The 22,366-nt window shown below is 52.1% G+C and overlaps 2 protein-coding genes across 2 annotated transcripts in view; both read right to left on the reverse strand.

Annotated features, from left to right (window-relative positions):
* The window catches only part of TIMP2 (TIMP metallopeptidase inhibitor 2), a 51,710-nt gene that overhangs the window by 8,968 nt on the left and 20,376 nt on the right, over positions 1-22,366 (reverse strand). The window contains exons 2-3 of the mRNA XM_066234192.1: positions 7,310-7,410; positions 4,758-4,866 (exon numbers count right to left, since the gene is read on the reverse strand). Of these exons, the coding sequence (XP_066090289.1) occupies positions 4,758-4,866; positions 7,310-7,410 (210 nt within the window). The remainder of the gene's footprint in view (positions 1-4,757; positions 4,867-7,309; positions 7,411-22,366) is intronic.
* On the reverse strand, positions 20,573-22,243 carry CEP295NL (CEP295 N-terminal like). The gene has a single exon (XM_066235711.1). It carries the CDS (start codon positions 22,241-22,243, stop codon positions 20,573-20,575), a length of 1,671 nt encoding a protein of 556 aa, XP_066091808.1.

Consider the following 22,366-nt stretch of genomic DNA (forward strand, 5'->3'; position numbering starts at 1 on the left):
AAGGTATGCTAAGAAATGTCTCCAAGCTGGTTCTCCTGGGAAAAAAAGCTCCAGGGTGTAGCATCTGCCAATTTTTATGGTGTAAACACTCCCACCCTGGCTGATTTTAAGCTACCAACATGCCATCAACTGAAATTTAACAATCGGTACATGAAACATGGGTTCAGCACATACAGTGTACCTGAGACACATTGCTCCACCTCACTAGTCCTAAGTATTTCTATCTGTAAAATGGGGGTCATAACAGTATCTTTGTCACAGAGGGTTATGAGGATTAAATGGACTCAGCATGAAATGCATTTGGAGTGTCAGGAAAACGGTACTCTGATTTTTAGTAACAGGAAGGTGGTGAAGCCTGTCACAGAAGCCAGATCAAGGTCACTTGAACACTCAGGAACCCATGGTGATTGGACCCTAGCCCTGCCTCCTTCAGTAAGTGCTTCTGTGGCTCTGCAGTTTGGCCAGGCAGCCCCTAGAGGGCAGTGTGAGAAGCCTGAGCGGAACATTGTGGCTCTCAATTTACAGTGTTGGTCTTCCCAGCACAAAAAAGAGGATGCAGATCGAAGCTGTTGATTTGCTACGGCAGTAAATTCCCTGCACGATGAGTGTTTTATCTCTTTTCTCTTCTCCCCAGATGGCATTTTTCTGATCATAAAAGTAGTAGATGTCATAGTTTGAAAAACTGAGCCAATACAGGAAAGTAGAAAAAAAGGAGATATATAACTGATGATAAGATGCAGGCTGATTTCCGTCCAGGTTGTTCTGTGCACATGGCGAGCAGTCCTCCTAACCTCCTGCAGGGTGCCCGTACCAGCACCTTGTATGCCGTGCAATCTCTGCCGCCTCCTGTGGTGGCAGAGTCTGGGTGCAAGATCTCGGCAGCCCGATTTTGTCCCTGTACCCCTCTCTCCATTGGGTGTCATTTTCCCTACAAAAATAGTAGATACTGGGAATGGAAAATGGCACAATTGCTTTAGAAAGCGGTCTGGCAGTTCCTCAAGTGATTAAACATAGAGTCACCATATGTCTCACAGCTCTACTCTTAGGTATCTACCCAAGAGAAAGGAAAACACGTCCACACAAACCCGTGTGCTTGGATGTTCACAATAACCAAAAGGTGGGAACAACCCCAATGGCTATGAAATGATGAATGGGGACACCAAATGTGGTGTATCCATTCAATGGGAGATTATTCAGCCATAAAAAGGCGTAAAGGTCTGACACCCAATATAACGTGTGAACTTTAAAAATATAATGCTGAGTGACAGAAGCCAGACACAGAAGGACCATGTATTATATGAGTCCATAATATAGAAGTCTGGAATAGGGAAATCTGTGGAGTCAGAAAGTAGAGTGGTGGTTGCTAAGAGCCAGGGGTGGGTGAAGGAAGCAGGGGTTGGGAAAGTAATAGCTAAGGGTACAATCAATAAAATAACAAATTTTATTGACTGTGGTGAGGGCTGCTCACCCCAAACCAACGATTCATGCACTGTCAATGGGTGAACTGTATAGTGTGTGAATTATATCTCAATAAAACTATTGACGAAATAGTAGATGCTCTTTAAACATTTAGGATGTTCAGAAGTGCCCATACCCTGGCCGGTTTGCTCAGTGGTAGAGCGTCGGCCTGGCATGCAGGAGTCCCGGGTTTGATTCTCAGCCAGGGCACACAGGAGAAGCGCCCATCTGCTTCTCCACCCATCCCCCTCTCCTTACTCTTTGTCTCTCTCTTCCCCTCCCACAGCCAAGGCTCCATTAGAGCAAAGATGGCCCGGGCGCTGAGGATGGCTCTGTGGCCTCTGCCTCAGGTGCTAGAATGGCTCTGGATGCAACAGAGCAATGCCCCAGATGGGCAGAGCATCGCCCTCTGGTGGGCATTCCGGGTGGATTCCGGTCGGGCACATGCGGGAGTCTGTCTGACTGCCTCCCTGCTTCTGGCTTCGGAAAAATACAAAAAAAAAAAAAAGTGCCCATAAAAGGAGAGGGAGAGCCTGACCAGGCGGTGGCACAGTGGATAGAGCATCGGACTGGGATGCAGAGGACCCAGGTTCGAGACCCCAAGGTCTCCAGCTTGAGTGTGGGCTCATATCTGGCTTGAGCAAAAGCTCACCAGCTTGAACCCAAGGTCTCTGGCTAGAGCAAGGGGTTACTCGGTCTGCTAAAGGCCCATGGTCAAGGCACATGTGAGATAGCAATCAATTAAGGTGTCACAGTGAAAAACTGATGATTGATGCTTCTCATCTCTCTCCATTCCTGTCTGTCCCTATTTATCCCTCTCTCTGATTTTCTTGCTCTAAAATTATTTATTTATTTATTTATTTATAGGGGGAGAAAACTTTCCCACCATCTCCAAGGAGAAGAGTTGCAAGTTTGAGGTAGCAACACAGGAACCAGGGAAGTGGGATCTGGGGATGAGTGCTGGAGGAAGGGAGGTAGGAATGACCCAAGAAGAGGTCACTGAAGTCTTCCTCCCTCAGTGACCTCCTGGAGCACAGCCAAGGTCAGCCCCTGCTCTCAATACTAAATCTAGATCCTTGAACCTGTGAAGGTCTCTCTCTCCTTACACCTGACAAGCACTGGCTTGCTGTTCCATCTACCCCCACACAAAACCCGTCTCATCTTTTCTAATTTCCTATCCTGTGCCCTACCCCCAAAGTGGTGTCCTGACCGAAGGGACAGAGGGTCTCTCCTCCTGAGTCCCTGCTGCACCAAGCACAAGGCTAGACACCAACAGGGACCTGCTAAATATGTATTGGGTTTTGAATATTCTCAGTGGAAGGGGGAAAAAGGTACGAATAACCTAAACAGAAGGAAATCCCCCAAATCATAGAGATTTGGATTCACAGTTTATTCATACGGTTAAATTTGGACTGTGGAGCAAAATACTATGTCAGTTAAGAGGAGCTGTCCTTCCTGTCTCTCCTTTCTTCTTATGTCTGTGATCTGACTCCTGCTGTCCCTGGGAGGGACAAGCAGTGGTCCTCACTGACTGACTCAGCACTGGCCAGTCCAGTGGCCACCAGCCACACAGGGTGTTTACACTGACACTGAAATTAACTGACAAAAGGTAAAATGAAACCTCAAATCAGCCCAGTTGGCTCAGTGGTAGAGCATTGGCCCAGCGTGTGGATGTCCTGGGTTCGATTCCTGGTCAGGGCACACAAGAGAAGTGACCATCTGTTTCTCCACCCATCTTCCTTCTCTCTCTTTCTCTCTCCCTCTCTCCTCTTCCCACAGCCATGGCTCGATTGGTTTGAGCGAGTCGGCCTCAGGTGCTGAGGATGGCTCTGCTGCTTCTGCCTCAGGCCCTAAAAAAAAAAGGGCTTGGTTGCTGAGCAACAGAACAACAGCTCCTGATGGGCAGAGCATCGCCCCCTAGTAGGCTTGCCAGGTGGATCCTGGTTGGGGCTCATGCAGCAGGCAGTCTGTCTCTCTGCCTCCCCTCCTCTCACTAAAAAAAAAGAAAGCTCAAATCCTCAAGTGCACTAGCCCCATACAAGGGCTCCTGGGTCAGCAGCCACATGGGGCTACCTATCACTCTGGCCAGTACAGAACATTTCTGTCATCACTAGATCAGCGGGTCTCAAGTCTGGGCAATTCCGTGCCCGGGGGCATCTGGTGATGTGTGATGACCCCACAACTAGGAGGAGGATGTCACGGCAGTTAGTGGGTAGAGTCTAGGGATGCAGTGAAATGGCCTACAATGCATACGACAGTCCTTGGTGACAAAAAAATGGTCTAGTCCCAAATGTCAACAATGCAGAGGATGACAACCCACTCTGGATTCCTGAGGGCAGCCCAGCAGGACAGCAGAAGTTGAAGGAAGAAGTAAAGGAAAATGCTTTCAGTGAAGAATATGGTATAAACAAAGCAGATGCAGCAATAAATGCAATGGGGTCCATCCGGACAATGGAATATTGTTCATCCTTAAAAAGGAAGGACTTGTGACCCATGCTATAACATGGATGATCCTTGAGGTCACTACGCTCAGTGACATAAGCCAGACACCAAAAGACAAACATTGTGTGATCCCATTTTATATAAGGAACTTAAAGTAGTCAGAGTCACAGAGACAGGAAATAGAAAGGGGGGCTGGGTGAGGGGGATGGGGAGTTGATGTTTCATGGGGCTAGAGTTTCAATTTGGGAAGATGAAAAAGTTCAGGAGCTGCATGGTGGAGATGGCTGCAAGACAATGTGTGTGTACCTGACGCCACTGACCTGGATGCTTAAAAACAGTTAAGATGAAAAAACAACAACAACAAAACAAAAAAACCAGTTAAGATGGTAAATTTTACGTTGTATCTATTTTATCACAATAAAAAGAAAGATATGATAAAAAAAAAAAAAAAAGGAGCAGCATTCTAGGGGGTACAATAATATCAACAGTTTTAGAGTAAGGTTTCAATTCTCCCTCCCACCTCCTGCCTAGCCAGAAGCGTTTCTTCATAAGTCTCTCCTTCAGGAACAAAAGACAAAATTCTCACCTCTCTCCACCTGACTCAAATTCCCACCTGGCTACTTTTTTCTTCCCATCAAGTTACATCTGCTCACACTGATATAACAAGGGGGAATGCCATGGGGGAGAGGTGGTAGAAGAAAATGCACTAGGAATTCTCCATAGAAAACAGCAGGGTCCCCCGAGATTTCTGAATGGCCAGTCAGGACATCAGGGATCTGCTACACCTACTGCTTTTCCCATTGACACAGACCTGACTGGTCTCTAAGAACATTCCATGTCCAAGCCCACATACACACCTGCAATGAGATATTCCTTCTTCCCTCCAACGTCCAACGAGACCCCGCAGATGGCAGACGAGGGGGCCGTATAGATAAACTCGATGTCCTTGTCAGGTCCTTTGAACATCTGGAAAGACGAGGGTGAGGAAAGGTTAGCAGAGAGCGCTGCATAGCCGGCAAATTCCGTTCCCACGCAGACCTGTGAACAATCCCACCGGCGCCCATGGTGCTGCCGGCATGGACAAGGGGACAGAGTGTACCAGTGAGATGGACAGAAGACAGTTGCTCCTACTGCAGAGCAGTTCTTTGGAGTCATTCATTGCTTAGTGTGGCTGTACCTGCAGGGACCCATCTCGGACAACACCTGTGCTCTCCCTGCCATCAATGAGGGGCTCATGTGTCTTCAGGTGCTTGTGGCCCATCATTGAAGGGCACCACCTTCATACTCTTCCAGGATTCTAACCAGACACTGGCTACTTGGTGGAGGGGGAAGCAAGCTGAGAGGCACCCCTGCAATCAGAAAGCAACTCCTGGGTAAGGGGAGTAGATCTGATGGCTCAATTTCTGATTGACTTATAGCCTTTTGGCAAACCAACCCTGGTGTTAGGGGTACAGCCCAATGGAAGCCGGGTGTATGGACAGGGGAAAGGCACACAGGCACCAGGACCACACACGAAGGAGGTTGCCCGGCTGTAGAACATGGACACAGCAGGCCTTGCAACTCCACAAGACTCTCTGTAGGACTCTGGCCGTGGCTAAACCAACGTTAACAGCTTAGGTGTTTTTTATTAGGTTCATTTTTTTTGAGAGTTTCATTATTTTTAATTGATTTTAGCAAGAGGAAGGGAGGTAGAGAGAGAAAGGAACACAGATCAGTTCCTGTATGTGTCCTGAGTGGGGACTGAACTGACAACCTCTGCACTTCGTGACGATGCTCTAACCAACTGAGCTATCTGGCCAGGGCTTTGAGAGCTTCATAAGCAAACTTAAATGACACAGGCTCATCCCCAACATCACGATAAGCTAGCTTTCCAAGGGCTACACTCTAACCCACATTAAGAAAGGTTATGCTGGTAGCAGCCATGTGACATCTTTCAACCAAGAGCTAAAAGCCCTGCCTTAGTGCTAACACCTGCCTTTCACAACACCTTAATGAAGCTGTGAGAACAGAGGTGTTCTCTTTCCCGCTTCATAAATACAGACTTGGGCACTGAGTAAAAGGTCACCCCCTTAAATGACACAGATGCAAGGAGTAAGCATGTCACTGACCTTTTAATGTTTATTTTCTACTTCTTATTTTTGGAACAAAATTCAATATGGGTGGCGACAACTATGACCACAAAGCTGTCCCTCCCCTGAAGCCTAGGGTTTTCTTCTCTCTTATAGACCAAGCTAGTTCTTGTGACAACAGTAACTTTCTTAAGTGCTAGGCCTTCCAATCTCCCCATGTCCCTCCTCCCGCCATCCGCCTCCTTCTTGAGTATGGGCTCCTTGCCACGTGCCCCTGAACACAAACAACACTAAAAAAAAACCAAAACCAACAAACACCCATCACCTCCCCCTCCAGACGCCTGCCCGGCCCTCTCCTACCAGGCGAATCATCTTTTTGGTCACCAGCGAGGCCTTAGTTTCAGTTTTACCTTCACCTCCCCAACCTCACCTGTGCACAAATCCTCCATTCTCCTCTTAGAATGTTAAGCTAACCAGGCAAGACTGGACCCCCCACCAGTTTGCGGGAATAAGGGCTCCCAGTGGCAATAGCCAAGTTCTTGCTGTCTTCAAACCAAACCCCACAAAGCTCAGGCACGGATGGGCATCACGGAACCCTCCACAGAATCTCAGGTGAACATGGTGATTCCACCTGAAGCTGTGCCATTATTAACCCATCAAAAGGAAGAGAACAGGCCCTGGCCGGTTGGCTCAGTGGTAGAGCGTCAGCCTGGCGTGCAGAAGTCCCGGGCTCGATTCCCGACCAGGGCACACAGGAGAAGCACCCATCTGCTTCTCCACCCCTCCCCCTCTCCTTCCTCTCTGTCTCTCTCTTCCCCTCCCGCAGCCAAGGCTCCTTTGGAGCAAAGTTGGCCTGGGCACTGAGGATGGCTCCATGGCCTCTGCCTCAGGTGCTAGAATGGCTCTGGTTGCAATAGAGCAACACCCCAGGTGGGCAGAGCATTGCCCCCTGGTTGGCATGCCGGGTGGATCTCGGTCGGGCGCATGTGGGAGTCTGTCTGACTGCCTCCCCGTTTCCAGCTTCGGGAAAATACAAAAAAAAAAAAAAAAAAAAAAAAAGGAAGAGAACACACTTCTGAAATAACCCAGGTGATGGGACCATACCACGCCCACAACTTCCCAGCCATTTTTGAGTTAAGGGAAATCAGATAGACTTGAACTTGACACCCTATTGTCTGCTCAACGGCTGTCGGGAACTTTGTCCAGGGACCCAACAGCACCTCAAGATGGGGTGGGGGGACGGGTCTGCATGGTCTCTGCTTCTGGGGACCCAGCCTCACTCGAGAACCTCCTGCAGCTTGCCCCACCAGAGGGAACAATGTGGTGACCTTCACCCTTACCTTTATTTGCTTGATCTCATATTCAATCCTCTTGATGGGGTTGCCATAGATGTCATTTCCGGAGCCCACCTCCTTCTCACTGACCACTTTAGCCCTAATCACTGCAAAACACAAAGACATACAAGTGAGCAGAGTCCCCGTAGCACTGTCCTGGCTCTGAGGATGCAGAAGGGGCAGCAGTGAGGCCAGGAGGCGAAGGACAGGGGACCCCAGCCCCCAGCAGGGCCTTGGATGCCCCATGAGCTGAGCAGGCGGGCCAAGAAGTGACACTGAGACTCCTCCTGGTTCCTGGATTCTTTGATTAGGGGCCAAGCAGCAGCTCCCATCCCTCTGCTGGTCTCTGAGAATAAAACTCTCTGTTGCTGTCAGACATGAGGGCCTTGGGGCTCCTTTTATTCTCTCCAAGGTGCATGGAGTGGTGGCCAGGGAAGCAGATGAGCAAATTCACTGGCCGGGTCCTAGGTCATGAGTTCAGATGCTCAGACTCCCCCACCTGCCCTCCATCCACAGCCCACAGGCAAACACCTTTTCAGGCTGAGGTAGAGGAGTAGTCCCCTAACTTACAGAGGCCCCATCATATTTAGGTTTGGGGGTCTTGAATCTAACCTGCCACCCTCCTAATCTGTCCTAAAAATATCCCCAGAAAACGTCCTGTGGATGATTCTTTGTATTAACACATATTCCGTCAGGGGCATGACAGAATGATCAGAATGTTTTAACCAAAAAAGCACCGAGTCTGGTGAGGGAATATTCACATGGCAGACCTCAGGGACAGATGCTGAGGAAGGAGGCCAAGTGGAAAGAAAGATGATCCTGGACCAGCACGCAAGATGAAGGACGAGGGAAGAGGTTGGGCTGGAAAGGTTCCGGAATGTTCCCCGGCACCCAAGGCTGCTCTGGAGCCATGCACCACGCAGCTTCCTACCAGCAATTAACCAGGACTCTGCTCTACCCTGTAACCTGACAGCTCGCGGGTCAGCAGCTCATGCTGTCATCTGGTCAGAGCCCTCCCTTTTTTCATTTTGGAGCTTGTCAGCTGGTGCCTCACACTGTCTTAATGGCTTTAAGAGCTTTGCCCTCCAAAATACAGCTGTGCAGGGTCACTCTGGGTGAGCGTCACATTTGTGTGAATGTGAGAGAAATGAGAAATAAGGAGCAGACACTCCCAGCTCATAGGAACATCCCACCTCCACCCCACAGCAGGCAGCTCAGATCTTAGGAACTGCTGGCCAGGGCTGTCTTTTCCCAAAGAACAGGGAGGCCCAGGCATATGAGTCCCCCATCTATGCCCATCCCCCTGGACCCCAGAACTGATCTATAAATCTTGCACTGGTACCAGAGCCCACACTGTGGCCCCAGCACCCCACCCAGGCCCGAACTCCATTCTTATTTCTTCTATTGGAGCTGAGTCATGACTGGCCCAGGCCGCAGGTTCCTGTTTCCCAGCTTAAGCCAGACCCCAACCTGCAGTCACACCCAGCCGACACCACTCGGTGGGCCACCTGGAACAGAGGGCTTTGCCCTTGGTAGCAGGTCACCCTGTTTCTAGCATCTTTTCCCACCCCCAGCACCCGTTGTCTTTTTATAGTCACATCCCTTCCAGCTGAAACATCTACCTTGGCTGCCCACATCCCTCATCTAAAAAAAGGAAACACTTTGCAACCTGGTGCCAGCCAACAGCCATTTCGGCTGCCTCAGAGTCTCCCACTTTGCCATTCCTCCAAGCCTGGACCTGCCCCGGGGTGTCCCCACCTCTGGATCAGAGAGCAACTTTCTTCTGCCTCAAATGCCATCTCCCCCACCCTGCCTGGAGAATTTCTATTCATCATTCAAGACCCATCTAAAATTGCCCTTTCCTGTTTTCCTCTGGGAAATGCTGTACTGTGGCACATTCTGCTGTAAATACCTGCATGCCTGTCTGCTCAGGGCCCTGGGAGCATCTTAACAGACCAGAGAACAGTGAGCGTTCAAACATGAGTAAACATTTGCTGAACTTGAGATACATGGGTTGGCAGCCTGGCGAGGTTTGTCTTCGGTCCCTCTTAGTTACCTGCCTGACCTATACCTTATTGCAATACCACACAAAAAAACTGTTATGCAAATCAGTAAATGGACCAGATTAACCCTTTCATAGGTTTTCTCTTTTGTGCCACCATCATGGTGCTGAATGAACCAGGAGCATACGAAGGAGACAATGGTTCTAGGGTTTTTCAAAGACCAGTACTCTGCACACTGTGTAACACAGAACAGGTGCTTAGTAAATACCACCGGCAACAAGAAAATAAGCAAACAGCGCAAAGGTTCGGTTCCATTCTGTGCCCTGAGGTCCATGCATTTTCTCCTACAAGAGCCCCTCAGGTGCCCAGGCAGTCTGAGTAATCATTTGAAAGGGACCACACAGAGATAAGATAGGTCCTACTGTAGCCCATCCCCTACATGCCAAGTGGTCCCAGGGAAGCTCCCTGCCCTGCTGAAATACTGTACCACGTGAGCAGCACGGACAGCACCACCAGTACCTGCCTCCAACAGGCTGTGGTAAGGACAGGAGATGTGGTGAGTGTAACACAGGGCCCGGCACATAACTACGTCTAGTTCAGGAGAACAGCACTGCGGAGACTGGCGAGATGTCTCCCCCTCCCTGGGTGAGAACTGTGTCCGCTCACCGCTCAGGTCCAGAGAGCCCGTCCCAGTTGACTCGAACCCCAAGTCTAGGTGTGACATAGCTCCTGGATGCATCTGCTTTGTTTGGGGCTCAAACCACACACTTTCTTTTTGCAAACTGTCAGGAAAAGAGAGACTGGGGGAACCCAGGGGCCAGGGTAGACATGTGGGGTTAAGACTAGACTGCTCACTGGCCCTGAGGCCACCAGCAGCTTACAGGGGTGGGGTACAGGGCGGGAAGGCTCTCCAACTCTGTTGGTCCATGCGAAATAAGAGTTCAGCTTCTTCGGGACCTCTCTGAATTCCAGGTGGGAACCTCCTCACCATGTTTGCAAAATGGGAGATAATGAGAATCAAGAAAGGCAGAAAAGGGCCAGTTCTAGGAAAATCGTCCCCAAAATATCAACACCTAGGATAGAAGGAGGGGCTGGACACACACCTGTCCCGAAGATGCCAGGGACCGACCGTCTGGGTCAGAGCTCCAGGTGGGGGAGAGTATATGCAAAGCCTTGAACATGGACTCATCCTAGCCTGAGGACTCTGTGGGTAAAGGTAGGAGGGGAAGTGGACTAACAGGTCCAAGGGAGGGCAGGTGGGCAGGGCTGAGTGGCGTCACCATGGACCCCAGCCAGCTCTGACCCTCGCCTTCTGCCCCTACACGAGGCTGGAGTGGGGTGGTCTTCCATGCCAAACTCAAGAGCTTGGGGTTGGGCTGCTTTTCAAGGGCAAACCCCGAAAACATGGGCCCCTCCTGTTGTCCGAAGAGAGAAAGGATGAGGTGTGCGAGGGTCTTCAGTAACAGACCTGGATTTCAGGAGCATCCACCCTAGGGAGGAGCCAGTCAACAACAGACAGGAAAACAAGCACACGTTTCCAATGGCCAGGGGTGGGCAGGGAGGGAGGCGGGGGAGCTCTCTAGACACGCAGCTCCTGCACCCACGGCAACAGCATTGCCATTGCCTCCAGGATGGAGGCCTCCCAGAGTGAGGGAACGGCCCCTCTGGGTCTCGAGCCACTTAAAGAAGGGGCTAGGGAGAGCAAAGAGACCCAGAGAACCCAGGAAGAAACTAAAATCCAGGCCCGAGCATGTGTTTACTGAACACCTACTATGTGCTGGGTCTGGTGTTTGGCCCTGGGGTATAGTACCAGCCCCAGCCCTGCCCCTCCACCCAGGACTGGGCTGCTCTGTGCCATGAGCCCCAAGAGCCCCCCCCCCCTGCAGGAACCAGGGGAAGCAGGAGGAGGGAGAGTCTTCATAAAGACTCATGTTCTGCTTCGCTCCTCAAAACGATGGCCTCCCCTACCCCGAGTGGCTCAGACTTTGTTTTTTCGTCTTTCCCTTCTGCCATCAACACAACATCTGGGTTTGAGATCAAGGGTGACACACTGGCTGATGAATTCACCGCCAGATGTCAGCTACTGGAATGCACAACCCATCCGCTTAATTCAAAGCACACACCACCGCAGGGCCCCTCCCCACCCTGGGCCACAGATACCACATGATGTCACTTCCCCCTGCTAGAAGCCTGCAAAAACAATCCCCAGCCGCCAGATTTGGGATGGAAAAGCACTGAGTGGGTGGAAAGTCAAGACCATGGACGATGATCCAAAGAATACAGGCTACGTTCAGACTGTGAGAGATGACAGCCACCCAGGGAAAAACCAACGGAGGCCAGGCTGTCCTACTGCTGTCCTGCGGAGCAGGGGACAGCAAGGGGCCTGCCGCAAATCTCAGGGGTCCCCAGCATGCCACACGGCTTGAGCCGGCCTGGAGGCACAGCATACTCAGCCTAGGCCAAGACTCATGTCGCCTCCCATGTCGAACAATGTCTGAGTCCTACTGTGCCCATGGAAGTTCCTGGGGACACAACGGAGGTGAACAAGCTGTGTGTGTACTCTCTGGGGGAGCCAGACCCCACAAAAGAATGGCCTCTAAGTTCATTTATGTCACACTTGAATTCTCTATATTATCTTGCCTTGGGTCCCACTGATCTCAGGAGGCTCCTCCTGCCAGTCATAAATATGAATATACCCTGTAGGACTTTTCCCAATGGAACCACTCTGCTGGTATGGGCTCCCAACCCCAAGGACCTGTACACCTGTGGATAGTAACAGTGACCGGCAGGCAGTCACTGTCTTGTCCCCTCTCTCAGCACACTCTGATGCCCAGTCCCCGGTGCCTGCACTGCTGGTGGATGGAAATGTCACACATCTGCCCAGAAGAGTGCAAGAATCCAGGATTTGGAAAAACATCCATCTCATACAAGGTCAAAATCTGGCCCTGGGTCATCTGAGCCTTATGTGTGCACTGACTCAGGCTGGCAGTCTTGGCTCAGTGTCAGCAGACGGCACCGTCCCCAACCAGCCCACCTCCTGCAGCTTCCACCTCAGACCTGGGAGGTGAGTATAGGCAGGGACAGGGTGCTCCTGGGTCTTGGTCACAGCCCTATGGAAAATGTCCAGTTGTCCCTCTGATGAGAGACCCATGCTCCCAGTGCCGTTCACTGTCAGGAAGGGGATATGGGGGCCTGCGACTGGCCAGCACATTTGCCAAAGACCCTACTGGCCCCAATCAAGAGTAGGTGGGTCGCCCTGGTCGGTTGGCTCAGCGGTAGAGCGTCGGCCTAGCGTGCGGAGGACCCGGGTTCGATTCCCGGCCAGGGCACACAGGGGAAGCACCCATTTGCTCCTCCACCCCTCCGCCGCGCTTTCCTCTCTGTTTCTCTCTTCCCCTCCCGCAGCCAAGGCTCCATTGGAGCAAAGATGGCCCGGGCGCTGGGGATGGCTCTGTGGCCTCTGCCTCAGGCGCTAGAGTGGCTCTGGTCACAACATGGCGACGCCCAGGATGGGCAGAGCATCGCCCCCTGGTGGGCAGAGCGTTGCCCCTGGTGGGCGTGCCGGGTGGATCCCGGTCGGGCGCATGCGGGAGTCTGTCTGACTGTCTCTCCCTGTTTCCAGCTACAGAAAAATGAAAAGAAAAAAAAAAAGAGCGGGTGGGTCATTTTGCCACTGTGACTGCAATGACCATCAGCCGAGAGCATCGTGAGCCTTGGTTTGCTAGCAGCTGTGTGTGGTCATCACAGGGGGCCAGCTGGCTGCAGAGAAGGACTGCACATTTCTTAGATGCAAACGGTGCAAACGTCCTCTGCAGGTCATTCCATTTCTGTGTCTCTAGGTAGAATGACATGCCAACCATTTCAGAGGAGTTCAGAAAGAAACATTTTCTCTCAGATGAAACCCAGCCTTCACTCACACCAGGCTGGGCAGAGGATCCAGGCTCCCCAGGTGTGCCCCTTTCTGCTGGGGTACTTAGTGGTAGTGGGGCTATAGTGTTACACACTTGTCTGCACGTCCCAAAGAAGAGCGCTGAGAATTTAGACATTTTCACCCTTGAGTCAGAGCTACTAAAGCCCTCACAAATGCCTGCAACTAGCTCCCATGGCTTGTCACTTGGAAGGAGGGGGGCACTGCTCCTCAATTACTGAGGATCCCTAACCACTTGCATTTAACTAAACTTGACTCAGGCTACCTTGGGGGCATAGCAAAGGTTTTGCCCCTTTCCCACAGAACTGCATCTGCTTCATTAGCAGGTGGGCTGACCTCACTGGCTAGAGGGGCCAGTGACCTAGAAAGAGGGTCGTGCATGCACAGATTACAGGTCTGTTCTGACACTCGGGTTTCGAGGCCACACCCTGAGCTGCATAAGGAATGGTGCGGTTGAGCAGCCTGGGAGATGTCACAAGGGACACATGATGTCAGTGCTGACCAGGTGCCACGAAGCCCATGGGAGCGCCCAGCCCCTCCAGCCTCACTGTCCGCTCAGCCCCACACCGCCACAGGCGGCCACCACCGCGGAGGGTTTCCCCAAGCACTCAGTGTGCCTTCCCGGGCCTCCAAGCCTGGCCCCTTTTGGTCAGCGGTGGGGCAGACCTCCTCCAAGTTCACTCCTTTTGGGAAACGAGAAAAAAAGGGGTTGTCATTTAGTAACTAAAAACAGCCCTGAACTGCTGAGGGGAAACCAAGGGCTTCTTTTGTCCCTGCAGTGGCTGTGAGAGACCAGACTCACCCTCAGGCCCCTGCAAACCTGCCCATGCCCAGAACCAGCAGATGCCCCTAGGTCTAGGCAGAGCCATGCCCGTCCAGGATGAGGGCAAGACTTGTCCAGTGTCTCTCGGGCCAGGACTAGAAATGTCTGGAATGACAACTGTCAGAGCAGATGTGTTTTGGGGTTGAGGGTGGGACAGGGAGAGTGATGAGGTGAAGTCCCAGCTCCAGGCCATGCTGCCCATGATCCTGGTACCTGGGCATTTGCCAGGCCTGCCCAATGCCGCTGTAAATTTCAGCATACACTTGTGAGCCGTAGTCCACTGGATGCCTGTCTCCATGGAGACCGGTTCTCCCATCTCCATTTCCTGTCCATTTGCTCCCTCCACCCCAATCTTGGCACAGGAGGAAATGGTCTCCTCTAAGCACGCAAGCACCCGCCATGCAGGATAAAGCTGCAGCATCACCGTCCAGCTGCCCTCCCCAACACCCCAGGACCCTGACACCACCCTGACTCCAGCCTGGACGCCCTCCTCCAGCCTCCGTGTGGGCTCTGTGGGATCTCATGTCAGAGACCTTGGTTACATTCCTGAAGCTCTGAGCTCGGCCCTTCCCGTTCACGTGCTGCTGAATCATTTGAAAAAAATGCACCCTCTCCTGGGAGGATTTGCTGAGAACAGTGCAGCTTTGTGGAGGGGATTGCTGCTCTCACTTCCTCCGCCAAGACCCCAAGGAGCAGCCAAGCTCAGCCCTGCAAGCCCAGGGCCTGGAGCAACCGGCAGGAGCAGCGTGGGGCAGGGAGGAGGCCTGGACAGTCTCTGAGGGGTGACCCAGATGCCCCTCAAACCCTCCCCACCCTAAAGCTAAGGAAGGGCCCAGAGAGGCCATCTGGACAGCTTGGCACTAAGGGGCAGCAGACCAGGGTCCTGCCCAATGCTGCCGTGGGTGGGCGGTGACCCCAGGCATGCCTGTTCCTCCACAGGCTGCCCCACTTTTGGGAGTGACTACTCGAGGTCTGGGCCCATGGCTTAGGCCCATCAGCATGAATGATGTGGGGACTCTGAGGTCTGTGGTCTGACCCCAGTCTGCTGTTTCTCAATGAGAATACAGAAAAGGGGGTGTAAGTGCTGGAACCTCCGTGTCCACTGTGGAGAAAACTCACATGGGTGATGGGCGGCTTGTGCCCCATGGTGCAGTCTAGTCCAGGGGTCCCCAAACTACGGCCCGTGGGCCGCATGCAGCCCCCTGAGGCCATTTATCAGGCCCCCGCCGCACTTCCAGAAGGGACACCTCTTTCATTGGTGGTCAGTGAGAGGAGCACATTGACCATCTCATTAGCCAAAAGCAGACCCATAGTTCCCATTGAAATACCAGTTTGTTGATTTAAATTTACTTGTTCTTTATTTTAAATATTGTATTTGTTCCCATTTTGTTTTTTTACTTTAAAATAAGATATGTGCAGTGTGCATAGGGATTTGTTCATAGTTTTTTTATAGTCTGGTCCTCCAACGTTCTGAGGGACAGTGAACTGGCCCCCTGTGTAAAAATTTGGGGACCCCTGGTCTAGTCCTTACTGGCTCAGCCTTGCAGATAAAGCCCGTGGAGCTGTAGTGCATGGTGGTGGGTGTCAATCAGCCTTCCTGTCTCCAGCCCGGGACAGGGTGGGGGTCAGAACCCTATCTGCAAGAAATGGAGGCACTTCTATGGCACAGAAGGAAGGGACTAGAGGCAGCATGACATCTGCATCTGGCTGCCTCTCCCAGCACTGGAAGAATTATTGAAGGTCAGAGAAGATCCCCAGCTTCCCCTGACTTTGAAAATCTTATTTTTCCTATTATCTTATATTTCTGAGGTCCCAGATGTTATCACACATACTGTGGCTATACACCTGGCTAGGTGGGGGTAGGGGGAGCAGACAAGTGTGAGGACCAGCAGGGCAGCACACCTGGAATGTGGGGTCACGCCCAAAACTAACAATGCCCCCTAGCCCAGCTATGCAAGAGGCCTGCATGGCAGGGTGAATGCTGCTTGCTTTTCCTGCCTATGAACAGTGGACCTCGGCAGCACGCACAGCCAATGCTACCCTTCCCTACAAACCCCTCGGACAAACAGGGTGACCTGTCTACCATCCGGTTGGCCATGGACACCTTCCTAAATCCCTGAGGTCTGGGGAGAAGGCAGAGCTGCAAGGAAGTGACTGGACAAGGAAGGTTCTAGGACAGGGGTCCCCAAACTTTTTACACAGGGGGGGCCAGTTCACTGTCCCTCAGACCGTTGGAGGGCCGGACTATAAAAAAAACTATGAACAAATCCCTATGCACACTGCACAAATCTTATTTAAAATAAAAAAACAAAACGAGAACAAATACAATATTTAAAATAAAGAACAAGTAAATTTAAATCAACAAATTGACCAGTATTTCAATGGGAACTATGCTTCTCTCACTGACCACCAATGAAAGAGGTGCCCCTTCCGGAAGTGCAGCGGGGGCCAGATAAATGGCCTCAGGGGGCTGCATGTGGCCCACGGGCCGTAGTTTGGGGACCCCTGTTCTAGGAGATAGAGTGAGACAGGAACAGGGAAGCTGCCCCCAAATGTAGAAGCAGAAGCAATAACCCCATGGGAAGCTCTGGAAGACACGGAGGAAGCACCCACGGGGGAGGGCCAGGGAAGGGCTTCAGAGGATGAAGGTGCATGCAGCCATGTGTCAGGGGTCCTCATGCCACTGAGTGCTTCTCGGAAACCTTCCAGGCACTGCACCCTGCCTTCCGGTGCTCTGCAGAGCCCTCGGCACCCCAGTTCAGCTGCATCTAAGTGACCAAGAGGAGCAAAGACAGGGATCTTGCAGAGATGAGTCTTAAGAATCACTGGGGGCCATATTTTGGTGGGGCAGGCCCTGGGGATTTCACTGTGAGGGTTTCATTTCCCACACCACTGGCCTGGGCAAAGAAGTGCCCGTCCTCTTGTAGCCTTCTATGGGATAGGTGGGAAAGGGCAGGGTGTCTTGTCCTTCTGCCAAGGGACCGTGTAGGTGTAACTGTCCGGGCAGAGATGAGTCACCCTGCACCGTGTCTCGCTGCCTGTCTCCCACACCTACTTTTAGCTCAAGTGTGGCCAAGAAGGGGCGATTCTTAACCTAGAACTCATGGACCACAAATCTGACATTTGGAACAGAAAACAGAAATAATCCACTCAAAGGCAGGTCAGTCCATTCATTAGGCTGTGGCTTCCAGGACAAGTCAGGAAGGACGCATTATGCAATATTTGGGTCCCCTGTGGCCACGGCTTTAAACCCAGTGATCCCATAGCACCAAGCTCTTAGGCCGAGGTGATCCCACAGGGGCAGACCAGAGTGGCAGGTGGTCCTGTCACACGCAAGGCTGAGCATCAACCAAAAGGCGGCACCCTCTCCCACAAGTCATCCTCATAAGGGCAGCCCTGCCCGTCACAGGGTTGCTTTCTCGATCACGTTGTTCTTAGATCAAACTGTTGGGCCCCTTTGCAGCCCTGCCCCTGCCATTCGGAAGCAGTTACCAGACATAAACCGGCAGGGAGCACTCTATGTCACGTGGAAAAGCCACGGACAGACAGTGGAAACCCACACGATAAAAGCGTGAGCTGGGTGTAAGGTTAAACCTCACGCAAGCTAGGGGTTTAAAAACAAAGCCAAAACCACCTCATGAGAGGCTGTTACGGCTCTATACAAGTGGGCATGTTTGGGGGGTTCTTGATAGTCCTTAGGGAGGCCAGGCTCAGGTTTCTTGGGGACATGCCACTGGTCAGTCACCCACACCTCCCTGGGCATCCTACCACTGCCATCTGTCATCACTGTCTCATTGTCTTAGACCCCCCCTCCCCGAACTTAAGTCCTAGGACTTTCCATGTGTGAAGTTCACTGTACATCTCCATTCAACAGGGCAGGTCAGTCACTCAGTATTAGTGAAGGAGAAACAGCATAAGATCAACATTTGGGGGGGTAGAAAAGGAACAATGGGACCTTTCCTAAACCCACGTCCTGCATGGTGCTCAAATCTTCCCTGAGCATGCTTTGACTCCCAGCCTTTTGGATCCAAATACATTAGGGATGCAGTTCTTCTTGGGAACAGATGTAAGACAAAGAAGCAATGATGCTGGGACAATGGCTCAGAGTGTCACATGATGAATGAGTGAGACTGCAGCACAATGAGTAAGACACCAGCCTGTGGTACAGATAACTTAACTGAGCTGAGTCCAAGAAAAACTCCCAAAAGGACACCCATGATATAACATCCTTTTTATCAAGTTCGAACACAAGTCAAACTCAACAATGTAGCACTTCGTGGGTGTGTCTTTGTATAGATCTACATCATGAAATGCAAGGCAACCTCCCCCCATTCCCCCACCCCGCACCCCCCACCCCTTCACCTCCTCACCCCCCCCCCACCACACCACCCCTGTCAGGAGGCATATAGCTGAGGGGGGGGGCATTCAGCAAGAGGAAGTAACAAGCTGCCTTTCAGCAAATATTCCAGATCTCGAGTTTGCATGGTGAGCTCACAATTGTTTACTACTTTGTCTATAAAATATGCATAAAAGGAAGAGGCCGTTCATGGACCAATGGTGCAAATGTGTCACAACTAAAGTATACTTGATTCAACTCAGTGTATCTGAAGACCTTGGAAGGGAGATGAGAGGAAGCTGGGGACCAGCCCCTTGATATGCTAGCCCAGGAGTCAGTTAACTATGGCTCAGGGCCATGTCTAACTCCCACCTATTTTTGGAATCAACTATACCCATTCATTTATACTTTGTCTACACAGGGGTGCATAGTGGACACTGTAGACTGCAAAGCCTCAACTAGTTACTATCTGGCTTTTTGGCAGAAAAAAGTTTGTCATCCCCCCCATCCCCTGTCCCAAGATGCAACTGGCAGATAAAATCTACCCAGTGTGGGGTCTCCATGGCTGCTGATTAGATACTGGGAGAAGATACTGACTGGATACCCAGCTCCCCCCACCACTGGCAGCCCCGCACGGTGGCCAACTAGGGATAAGTGCCTGGAAACAATTCCCCGTCTGTCTCTTTCCTCCTCCTCCTTCTTTCTTCCTCCCCTTCTTCCTTTAGTCTTTCTCCCTCCCTTCTTTCCCCCCCCCCCGAAGCTGGAAATGGGGAGAGACAGTCAGACAGACTCCCGCATGCGCCCGACCGGGATCCACCCAGCACGCCCACCAGGGGGCGACACTCTGCTCACCAGGGGGCGACGCTCTGTTGCAACCAGAGCCACTCTAGCGCCTGGGGCAGAGGCCAAGGAGCCATCCCCAGCACCCGGGCCATCTTTGCTCCAATGGAGCCTCAGCTGCAGGAGGGGAAGAGAGAGACAGAGAGGAAGGAGAGGGGGAGGGGTGGAGAAGCAGGTGGGCACTTCTCCTGTGTGCCCTGGCCGGAAATCGAACCCGGGACTTCTGCACGCCAGGCCGACGCTCTACCACTGAGCCAACCGGCCAGGGCTCCCTTCCTTTTTTTTTAATTTTTAATTTTTATTTCTTTTGTGACAGAGACAGAGGACAGATAGGGACAGACAGGAAAGGAGAGAGATGAGAAGCATCAATTCTTCATTGCAGCTCCTTAGTTGTCATTGATTGTTTCTCATATGTGCCTTGACTGGGGACTGCAGCAGACCAAGTGACCCCTTGCTCAAGCCAGCGACCTTGGTTCAAGCTAGTGAGCTGTGCTCAAACCAAATGAGCCTGCGCTCAAGCTGGCAACCTCGGGGTTTCAAACCTGGGTCCTCCGTGTCCCAGTCTGACGCTCTATCCACTGTGCCACTGTCTGGTCAGGCTCCCTCCTTTCCTTTCTTCTCACTCTCCCCCACCATCCATTTATTAATATTAGTTACAAGGATGTTACTAAGTAATGTCCTCTTTTTTTAATTTATTTACTTTTTAAATTTTATTTATTCATTTTTATTAGAGAGAGAGGGGAGAGAGAGAGGGATAGAGAGAGAGAGAACAGGGGGAGGAGCAGGAAGCAACAACTCCCATATGTGCCTTGACCAGGCAAGCCCAGGGTTTTGAACCAGCGACCTCAGCATTCCAGGTCGACGCTTTATCCACTGCGCCACCACAGGTCAGGCCAGTAATGTCCCCTTAAATAATGTCATTTGCTGGTATGAAAGAGGAAGAGAGGTTTTAGTTAAACCCTTATGTTAGTACCTCCCCTCGCAGCTAAGCAACTGATGATGTAGCTTTTGAAACCGTGCCTGTCTGATCTTGGACGACCCTGAAAGCCCCATGTTTATTCATCTAACACTGAAGTGACTAATTTACCTGGACTGTGCCTGTGGCTCTGGGGCCTGTCTCTGTGCTGCCCTGGCCAGACCTGTCATCACTGCATCCACGTGGGTTCCTGTTTCCATATTAGGGGAGCCCTCCTGAGTAGGACTCAGTTTTAAAGTCACAATGGGGGAACGAGGACAGGGGACCGATAACAAACACAGATCTCACAGGCTTGGGTCCAAGTTCCGGCATCATGCCTGGGCATCAGAGATGTATGTATTAATCATAGTGGGACTTGCACTTTTAACATATCATCTGAAACTCTCGCAAGTGTTTCCTGGCTTCTTCAAGAAACTGCTTGTGCAACTTGTTTTGCTCCACAATCTGCTGTTGAAGGTCACGGAGCCTCCAACTATGCCTGCTGCCCTCGTCATCGGTGGTGCTGCCACTGCTGGCTGGGGAGAAAGCGGGACCATGCTCACATCCCCCTTCCTTCTCCTGGTTCCAGGAGGAGAAACCCTTGCTATGAGCCGGGCGGGCTCTCATCTGTTTCCCCCTCTCACTTTCACGTGAGGTCTGGCTGTGGGTTTCCAAGCTCAACCCTGGGGGTCCAAGCAATTCCAGCTGTGTTAGTCTTCTCTGCTCCCTTCTGTGCTTCTGTCTGGATGCCACTGAGCCCGCTCTGTCCACCTGTTCTGGCAGGTGAAGCTGCAGTGACAGTGCGTCCAGTCTGGCCGGTTCACATCTGAACTCTAAGCCACGCCAGAGTGGGCTCTCCTCACTGACAGGTGTTCCTGCCTTGGGAGACAACAGGCTCCTCTCCTCCTTGGACGTGGGCTTGACCAACATCTGATAGTTCTGGCTCCCGAGCTTGCTCAGTAACTTCTGCAGGTCGGCTCTGGACAGCGACTGGCAGGTGTCCACCCTGGCTAGATGTGTGGCTCCCCCAGCAGTAACCATCTCTGTCTTGGCATCTGCCACTGTCTTCTCCCTCTGGGTCGCACCTTGGTGTCTGTGCACCTCTGAGAAGCCCCGCTCTTCACTGGGGTGCACGTCCAACCCCAGCCTGCACTCAAGGTAGAAGGTCAGGTGTCTTTTCAGCTTCCTGTTTATATTAAACAACTGCTCAAAGGCCCACTGCAGCTCTCTCTGCCACTTGCTCTTGCCACCGCACTGGCACAGGGATGCCTGGGGCAAGGCTCTCCATCCATGGGTTGAGCTGACTGGTCCCAGCTGTTCCAAATCATCCCCTGAGCCCTTGGGACTCTGACCCAGACAGTTGTTTTCCAGGCCTGGAACCTGACGAGCAGTCCTCCCCGGCTGCCTCCTCCTGCTCTGGGTGAGGTCTTTTTCCCTTTCCCCCTGAAGCATGACCCCCCCTGCAGTAGTCCAGAGCTTTCTCGTGCCCAGGCCTCCATTTGTCTGAGGATCAGAGGGACAGTGGCCACCACTGGTCTTCCTTGAAGGCCCCCATTTCCCTTGATTCTTGTCAGGGGGGCTGGGGGAAGGATGCGGCAGGCCCACGACTTTGCTGGCCCCGTTCTTCTCCATGCCACCCACTCTCCTCCAGGACTTGGTGCACCAGGGGTTCAGCCTGACCAGTTCTTCTTTGTGCCACCTCTCTCCTCTGCTGGTGGTGCTCTGTTTCTTCCAGGCCCTGGGCTGCCAGGCTGCTCCTCGCTGGGCTTGCCCCCCCGAGTCATGTTCCCTGGCCCACCGTCCTCCCACACCTAGTAGATGTGCTCTATATAGCCTTTCCAGGCTTCGGATGTGCTGGTGAAGGGCCTTCTGCCACTCTGCCCTTAGCTCTTTGGCCAAGCGCTGGAGCTGAGAGCTTTTCCACTGCCTACGGTTCAGGCTTCTCTGCACAGCAAGGTCTCCCTTCTCTTGGACGTGCAGCAATTTGTGTTTCTGCCATACTTTGTCATTGGGATGGGGACTCAGGTGGGCGGCTCTCTTGATGTTCCTTTTCATGCCGGAGACCTTGACAGACATGGCTTCGGAGGACAGCTGGTGAAAGCCAAGGGCAGGGGAACAAGGGCGCCAGATGCCGAGGAGCCACAAGATGCTATGGCTGTTCCACGTCAAGCATGAAGG

The sequence above is a fragment of the Saccopteryx bilineata genome, chromosome 6 (assembly GCF_036850765.1).
Source record: "Saccopteryx bilineata isolate mSacBil1 chromosome 6, mSacBil1_pri_phased_curated, whole genome shotgun sequence".
Classification (NCBI taxonomy): Eukaryota; Metazoa; Chordata; class Mammalia; order Chiroptera; family Emballonuridae; genus Saccopteryx; species Saccopteryx bilineata.

Bases quoted from the DNA above. Each gene is read 5' to 3' on its own strand.
- CEP295NL (XM_066235711.1), bottom strand. From the start codon at position 22,243: ATGAAAAGGAACATCAAGAGAGCCGCCCACCTGAGTCCCCATCCCAAT.